At 41.0% G+C, this 9,027-nt stretch overlaps 1 protein-coding gene across 2 annotated transcripts in view; it reads left to right on the top strand.

Annotated features, from left to right (window-relative positions):
* Positions 1–9,027, top strand: part of MND1 (meiotic nuclear divisions 1) — a 62,384-nt gene that overhangs the window by 33,922 nt on the left and 19,435 nt on the right. For both annotated transcript variants that reach the window (XM_032248628.1, XM_032248629.1), the window contains exon 4: positions 8,757–8,831. In XM_032248628.1, coding sequence (XP_032104519.1) covers positions 8,757–8,831 — 75 coding nt within the window. The remainder of the gene's footprint in view (positions 1–8,756; positions 8,832–9,027) is intronic.

Raw genomic sequence — 9,027 nt, 5'->3', positions numbered from 1 at the left:
TTTTTTTTTTTTTTTTTTTTTTTTTTTTTTTTTTTTCAGAGATAGGGGCTTACTCTCCTGGCCAGGCTGGTCTCGAACTCCTGGCCTCAAGCAGTCTTCCCACCTTGGCCTCCCAAAGTGTTGGGATTACAGACATGAGCCACTGCCTGCACCCTATTTCTGCTTTTATTACTTTAGTCTTACTGTATTAGTTGAGGTACTAGTCACTCGTTAGGCTCTGACTATTCCTGACAGTTCATTTTTTCACATTGTAATTGATTGTGGTTTTATCTTTAGCAAGTGTAATTTTATGCATGTCTCAAGCATGTATTTACTAAGTGGCTTCATTTGTCTTTTATGTTCCTTATTTGATGGGATTTTCATACTCTTTCTATGTCCATTATTTAGGATTTCTGGACTACATTTCTTATTTCCAGGTTCTTAATGTGTTCCTTAGGGTTGGATTGCTGGAAATTTAACCCTCTGGTTAAGTGGAACATTAATATGCTATATTCTTGCTAACTTCATAGAGTGTTTTCTTTTAGTGACTATTGTTTTATAGCAGATAGTGAAAAATAATCCAAAAATATTCATCAAACATCCAGTACTCCCTACATGCAAAACAATGCCTTAAGTAGTTCATTACTGACTATAACAATTTTGCAAAAAGATCGGAGCCAATGATTCTGTAACTGTATAGGTAGTGGGTACTTTATAAATGCTTATTGAATGAAGAGCTTTCCTGGCATGCATTACTTTATTACAGCCACTCTTATTCTTGGACAGTTTGTTGTATACCACAAAGTAGAGGAATAGAATGGTCTTTTTTTTGGTTTGTTTTTTTGTTTTGAGATGGAGTCTCACTCTGTTGCCCAGGAGTACAGTGGCGCGATCTCAGCTCACTGCAACCTCTGCCTCCTGGGCTCAAGCAATTCTTGTGCCTCAGCCTCCTGAGCAGCTGACCACAGGTGCACGCCCCATGCCCAGCTAATATTTTGTATTTTGGTAGAGACAGGCTTTCACTGTGTTGCCTAGTTTGGTTGCGATCTCCTGAGCTCAGTTAACTCCTGAGCTCAGGCAGTCCGCTTACCTCGGCCTCCCAAAGTGCCGAGATTACAGGCATGAGCCACCACACCTGGCCTAGGATATTTTAAATTTGATATCTCTGAAAATTTTTCACAGCCTTCATAGCTGGCAGCACCATATGAAAGAGATTACTGTTAAAGCTTTATCCATTATAGTTCAAAACCAGCCTGGGCAACATGGTAAAACACTGCCTCTACAAAAAATACAAAAATTAGTCCAGTGTGGTGGTGCACACTTATTTTCCCAGCTGCTCAGGAGGCTGAGGTGAGAGGATTGCTTGAGCTAAGGAGGTTGAGGTTGCAGTGAGCCATGATCGTGCCATTGCACTCTAGCCTGAGATACAGTGAGACCCTGTCTCAAAAGAGAAAAAAAATGGTAGAGCATGCTTCAGGCATCATTTAAGACTCTGACTCTATTTCTCTGCATTTATCTTGGCTTTGCCTTTTGTATGATGCCCATGTCCTCAGGTTGGCTTTCTTCATGATGACAGGATGGCTACCGACAGTAATTTGGGCTGTTTGCCTCTTTGAGCTATGTAGTTTAGAATCCAGAGGGCAGGGAGAGTTGTTTCCCACAACCACTGAACAAAAGACTTTGAACTGTAATATAGACAGTGGACTTTGGATGATAATGATGTCAATGTAGGTTCACCGATTATAGCAACTGTACCATCTGGTGTGGGATTTTGATAGAAGAGGAGGCTATACATATGTGGATTAGGTCATATATGGGAAATCTCTATATCTGTTGTTCAGTTGTGCTTTGAACCTAAACCTACTCTAAAAAATTAAAATTTTTTTGTTTTTTGTGTTTATGAATGAGTCCAGGCTTGGTGGTTCACACCTGTTATCCCAGGACTTTGGGAGATAGAGGCAGGAGGATCACATGAGGCCCGGAGTTCAAGACCAACCTGGGCAACATAGTGAGACCTCATCTCTACCAAAAGAATGTTAAATTAGTTGGGTATGATGGTGCATACCTGTAGTCCTAGCTACTTGGAAGGCTGGAGCAGGAGGATCACTTGAGCTCAGGAGTTTTGAGGCTACAATGAGCTATGATTGTACTAGTGCATTCCAGCCTGAGCAACAGTGGGAGATGGTCTATAAAAAGAAATCAAAGTAGACATAACTATATAGGCAGACATGGAAATTTCTCTGAAAATAGCAAGGTGTAAGACATTACATGAAGGATAATCCCCTATATGCTTTCAAATGTCATCCATATTGATCTATATCTAGTTGTAAAGCAAAGAAATAAGACGAGGGATGCACACTGGGCTTTACAGGGTCACTCTGGGGAGGGGCCTGTGGGGGTGGTGTAGAAGTGGAAAGGCAAATGGGGATTTTGCTTTGAGTCTTTTAAAACAAGAATGTGCTCATATTTTAATCTTTTGAGAATATATTCATATAATAGGAAATCAATTTTTAAAATACTGGTTATATATGCTCATTAAATAGAAAACTTAAAAGTATGTTTCACAACACAGAGTTAACCATTGCTTAGATTTCGTGCATTTTCTTGCAGTGGTTTTGATTGTTGTTTTTTATTGTTATAGATAGGCTCTCAATGTATTGTAGTTTTCCTTCTAGCTTTTAAAAAACTCAGTTGTATCCATGGGAATTTTTCATTGTTATTAAAAATTCTTGGAAAACACTTCCATTGGTTGTGTAATTATGACACATTTATACCATGAAATATTAACATTTCTCTATTATTGAGACAAATTCATTGCTCCCATCTTTATATATAAATATATCTTTACAGTGTTGTTTCCTTATGATTAGTCAATTTTTAAATGAAATATTACCTTTATTAAAAGATGCAAATTTCAAATTCAATATAAATGAGGCCAGCTCAGTCACTCATACCTGTAATCCCAACACTTGGGAGGCTAAGGTAGGAAGATTGCTTGAGCTGAGGAATTGGAGACCAGCCTGGGCAACAGAGTGAGATCCCATCTCTATAAAAAATAAAAAATTAGCTGGCATGGTGGTGCATACCCAGTCACAACTACTCAGGAGGCTGAGGTGGGACAATTGCTTGCACCTGGGAGATCATGATCATATCACTGCACGCCAGCCTGGGTGACAGAGCAAGACGCTGTCACAAAGCAAAACAAAAAAAAAAAAAACCAAATAAATAAATAAAGTAGGCAGAGTGGCTCACATCTGTAATCCCAGCACTTTGGGAAGCTGAGGCAGGCGGATCACTTGAGATCAGGAGTTCAAGACCAGTCTGGCCAGCATGGTGAAACTCTATCTCTACTAAAATTACAAAAATTAGCCAGGCGTAGTGGTACGTGTCTATAGTCCCAGCACCTGGGAGGCTGAGGCAGGAGAAGGGCTTCAACCTGGGAGGCAGAGGTTGTAGTGAGCCGAGATTGTGCCATTGCTCTCCAGTCTGGGTGACAAAGCAAGATTCCATCTCAAAAAAATAAATTATGGAGCTTTTTTTCTTTTTAAAGCAGAAATGGAAATATAGCCTTTTCTTTCACAACATAGTGCACGAATTTTGATAAAGCAGTAGGCTGATCTAGTTGCTTTTGCTATTATCTCTTTCCCATTCTCTGTTCTTTGGCATTCTTTCCCATCTGTGAAAGTCTCTATATTCCTCCCTTAATGCTTTGACATTTTTTTTTTAATTTCTAAAACAGGGCCATCTTGAATCAATCATTCTGTTTTTTCTGAATAGTCAGTTCCTCCAGGCGGTGAATTAGCACTTAGAAAACATTGGCATTATGTTTCTCATTCCTGATTATCTGTATGGGTGGCCTGGAATGCCTTTAAAGAGAAGCATTGTATCCATTCCTCAGATCTAAAGATGAAATCCTAGGTTAGGTGTGATGGCTCATGCGTGTAATTCTAGCACTTTGGGAGGCCAAGGCATGAGGATCACTTGAGCCCAAGAGTTTGAGACTAGCCTAGGCAACATAGTGAGACCTTGTCTCTACAAAAATAAACATAAAAAAATTAGTCAGGCATAGTGGTGCATACTTGTAGTCCCAGCTATTCAGGAGGCACAGGTAGGAGGATTGCTTGACCCCTGCAGGTCAAGGCTTTAGTGAGCCATGATCATGCCACTGCATTCCAGCCTGAGCAGCAGAGTAAGACCCTAAGCAGTTTTTATTGTTGCAGCTACAGTTTTGTTCTGGGTTATTGGTTATTGGGTTTTAAATAATTATTATTTACAGCCAGGCATGGTGGCAGGCACCTGCTTTCCCAGCTACTCAGGAGACTGTCAGGAGAATTGCTTGAGCCCGGGGGCATGGGGGGGTGGGCGGAGGGTTGCAGTGAGCTGAGATCATGCCATTGCATTCTAGCCGGGGCAACAAAGTGAGACTGTGTCTCAAAAAAATAAAATTATTATTTGCTTAGTGAAATTTGGAAGTGGATTTGTTATATAATTGTGACACAGGATTTTTCTCAGCCACTTTGCCAACCAGAGACCTGCACAGCCAGCAATGCCCCCTTCCAACATCTGCCCAGGCCTGCTGCTGGAGGTACCCTGCCCACTCAGCCCACCTGTGTTACAGCTTGTACTGTGTTTGGCGGTTCCTGATCTCTTGTTCTGCTTCCAAGAAGAACAAGAATACGCTGATAATTAAAGGATGAGGATGGACAAAGAAGCATTTTACTGAGCAACAGGACAGCTCTCAGTGGAGAGGGGACTTGGGATGGTCCCCCACCCCATAGTCAGATGGTTTCTCTCCCAGTGTGGCTGAGTCCAGGGCTTTTATGGGCTCAGAATAGGGGAGTGCATACTGATTGGCTTATGAGTATTCAAAGAAAGACTAAAGCAAAGGCACCACTCAAAGATGGGTACAGCAATATAGAATTAGGAAAGGGTGAGTATATGCAAAATAGGTGAAGGGTGGAGATCAGAGGAAAGCCACCAGATAGGAAGATGGGTTCTCAATCTGGTCCATGGATTTGACTTGTAGCTTGGCTTTCAGGCTTTAAACTGCCTGGCTTGGAGGTGGAGTTTCACCAGGGACGACCCCCAATTGCCTAGGCATTTGTCTGCCTCCTGCCATTAACAGTTGCATTCTAGAATGTTGAAGACGTTGCTCTTTAAAGGAATACTATGGTGAACACCTTTTATTTTTAATTTAATTTTATTTATTTTATTTTATATTTTATTTTATTTTAGATGAAGTCTTGCTCCATTGCCGAGGCTGGAGTGCAGTAGTGTGATCTCAGCTTACTGCAACCTCCTGCTCCTGGGTTCAAGCAATTCTCCTGCCACGGTCTCCTGAGTAGCTGAGATTACAGGGGCGCACCACCACAGCCGCCTAATTTTTGTATTTTTAGTAGAGATAGGGTTTCACCACGTTGGCCAGGCTGTTATCGAACTCTTGACCTCAAGTGATCCACTTGCCTCGGCCTCCCAAATTGCTGGGATTACTGGTGTGAACCACCACACCCAGCCTATGCCTTTTTTAAAATATAGGCTATCATCTCTCTATTTTTGTAAATGTGGACAGTATTTCTTCTAAAGACAAGCATTAAGATGTTTTCTGGTTCAGGCTACAGTATTAAGCAATAATTCATCTTTGCTTGTGAACTAGATAACATTTTTCTATATATAAATATCTTGTGTATTTTAGTTGGGTTACTTTAAGAAAATAGATTCTTGTTTAGTTCACTAATTCTCAGAAGTGTGGTGTCCCCAGCTAACAGCATCACCTGGGAACATACTAGAAATACACATTCTCAGGCCCCACCCCAGATCTGCTATTCAGAAACTCAAGGTAGAGCCCAGCAACCTGCGCCTTAAAAAGCCCTTTGGGTTCCACTGCATGCTAAAGTTTGATAACTACTGGTTCAGATAGTTTACATACAGTTACTAGAAATCTCGGCTTTTATCACTTGAGGACTGCATTTGGTTTATTTCCAAGTGGGTTAGGAACTGTGGCAGTTCTATAGATGAAAAGCTGATAGTATGGGCAGCCCCACAAGAGTTGCTTTCATTGTTTGTTTCTAGTGGTTGGGATAGATAAGATAGATAGATAGATAGATAGATAGATAGATAGATAGATAATTTTTTTTGACGGAGTCTTCCTCTTTTGCCAGGCTCGAGCGCAGTGGCATTATCGTGGCTCACTATAACCTCCGCCTCCCAGGTTCAAGCAGTTCCCCTGCCTCAGACTCCCAAGTAGCTGGGACTATAGGCAGTGCCACCATACACAGCTAATTTTTTTTTTTTTTGTATTTTTACTAGAGACAGGGTTTCACCATGTTGGCCATGAACTCCTGACCTCGTGATCTGCCTACCTTGGCCTCTCAAAGTATTGGGATTACAGGTGTGAGACAAAATGGGAACTCTTTTTTAAAAGAACTAGATCTCCAGCCAGGGGTGGTAACTCACACTTATAATTCCAGCACTTTGGGAGGCCAAGGCAGGTGGATCACCTGAGGTCAGGAGTTCAAGACCAGCCTGGTCAACATGGGAAAACCCCATCGCTACTAAAAATACAAAAAGTTAGCCGAACGTGATGGTGGGCGCCTAGAATCCCAGCTACATGGGTGGCTGAGGCAAGAGAATCGCTTGAACCTGGGAGGCAGAGATTGCAGCAAGCCCAGATTGCACCATTGCACTCCAGCCTGGGCAAGAAGAGCAAAACTTTATCTCAAAAAAAGAAAGAAAATCTATGGCTGGGCTCGGTGGCTCACACTTGCAATCCCAGTACTTTGGGAGGCCAAGGTGGGTGGATTACAAGGTCAGGAGTTCAAGACCAGCCTGACCAACATGGTGAAACCCCGTCTCTACTAAAAATACAAAAATTAGCCTGGAGTGGTGGCATGTGCTTATAATCCCAGCAACTCAGGAGGCTAAGGCAGGAGAATCGCTTGATCCTGGGAGGCGGAAATTGTAGTGAGCCGAGATAGAGCCACTGTATTCCAGCCTGGTAGAGCGAGACTCCATCTCAAACAAACAAAAAATCTACAGCAGATATATATTTTTTTAATTTGTTTAACTTAGGAAGATAATTGCTTGCAAGAAGTATAACTGGTTTGGAGTGGTGTCTGCCTGGCATTTTCTATAGATCTTTTCATGCTCTGGATTAGAATCAGTGACTGGAAAACTGTTAAAGGAAAGCTTACAACGTTCCCTTTATGCATATTGAGAAGTGAAAGATTTCCCAAAGCAAGGCAAACTTAACAACTTTATTTTCTAAATGTTTATAATTCAAGTGAGGGAGGAGTGGAATATTTTTTAAGAAAGCCCTTACCCAATCAAATGAATCTGCAATTTCTAACTAGTTTATAGCAAAAGATGTGGAGAATTTAGTATTCAGGATTTCCTGTGATTATTTGTTTACTTGTAGACTCAGGTGAGATTAATAAAACTGAGACAAGAAGGCAACACTCTGAAATTAACCAGCCCCTTTTGATGTGTAGGCCTACCCACATGCTAATCAACATTCTATATCTACAGTCCCTTTATGCTGGTATTATTTAATCCATTTCCACATACAACTTATCTACTTTCTAAGCAGAGTAAAAGGTTTAAACTGATGACTTTTAAGATATATAAAACAGGCTGAGCACCGTGGTACACACTTGTGATCCCACCCGTTGGGAGGCTGAGGTGGAAGGATTGCCCGAGCCTGGGAGTTCAAGACCAGTCTAGACAACATGGTAAAACTCCATCTCTAGAAAAAACAATTTTTAAAAGCTGATTGTGGTGGCACAGTCCAGCTACTGGGAGGTAGAGGTAGGAGGATGGCTTGAACCTGGGAGGCAAAGGTTGCAGGGAACTATGATCATGGCACTGTACTCCATCTTGGGCAACAGAGTAAGACACTGTCTCAAGTTGTAAAAGAAAAAGATATAAAACATACCTAAAATTGCCAACAGGCTAACAGATTTTTTCCATCTCTGAGAATATAATATGTAACTATACAATTCCTTGTAAAATAATTTATTTAATAATAATAAGTGACAAATTTATTATTGACTCAGTGAAATAGGTCAGATATTTTGAAAAGACTTTAGTCAGAAATGAAGTGAAATTTGCAGAGAATTTATGTAAAACATTTTTTTTTTTTGGACTCTCAAGTTTAATTTCTGTCTTTTCTTTTTTTTTTTTCCCCCCCTTTCTTTGAGACAGGGTCTCTGTCACCCAGGCTGGAATGCAATGGGGTGATCACAGTTCACTGCAGCCTGGAGCTCCCAGACTCAAGCGATCCTCACACCTCAGCTTCCCAAGTAGATGGGACTATAGGCTCATGCCACTACGCTTGGCTAAATTTGTATTTGTTGAGATGGGGTTTTGCCATGTTGCCCGGGCCAGTCTCCAGCTCCAGGATCATGTGATCTGCCTGCCTTGGCCTCTCAAAGTGCTGGAATTACAGGCATGAGTCACCGTGCCTGGCCCTCAAGTTCAATTCCTAACTAAATAATAGACCTCAAGTTACTTGGGGTAGGGGTGGAGAATCTAATAAATGGAGACTATGTGGAAAAGATTAAAGGCATAGTATTCATTTTGTCTGCATGAAATAAAAAGAATGTTTTTTGAACTTTTTCTTCAGTCTACCCTAATGACTTTTTCTTCAGCCTTACCCTCATGGTCCTTGATTTTCTTTAAGTTGGAGAAATTAGTTTCCAGTATTGTGTTTGACTTTGTTCATAAACTACTACATGTCAGCTTATCTTAGCCAGCTATTTTATTTGTTTATGATTCTCTAGTTGTCTGAGGGAAGCCAAAAGCATGCAAGCCTACAGAAAAGCATTGAAAAAGCTAAAATTGGCCGATGTGAAACGGTAAGTTTGTGTCTATAGATTCTTTTAATAATGACAATTCTAAATATCTAAATAGAGTAAGGACACAGAACTTCCTCTGAGGAGGATGCATTTCCACCAGAAGAGAAGGGGATCATAGCCAAAGATATGAACATTTTACCTGGTAGGATTCACTAATTGTGAGTCTAGATTTTATTATATGTGGCAGCATAGCATA

Source organism: Sapajus apella, unplaced genomic scaffold (genome assembly GCF_009761245.1).
Source record: "Sapajus apella isolate SASKATOON/1434 unplaced genomic scaffold, GSC_monkey_1.0 scaffold67, whole genome shotgun sequence".
In the NCBI taxonomy this organism is placed as follows: Eukaryota; Metazoa; Chordata; class Mammalia; order Primates; family Cebidae; genus Sapajus; species Sapajus apella.
Note: the sequence above shows the minus strand (reverse complement) of the source record. Positions and strands in the feature narration are given on the sequence as shown.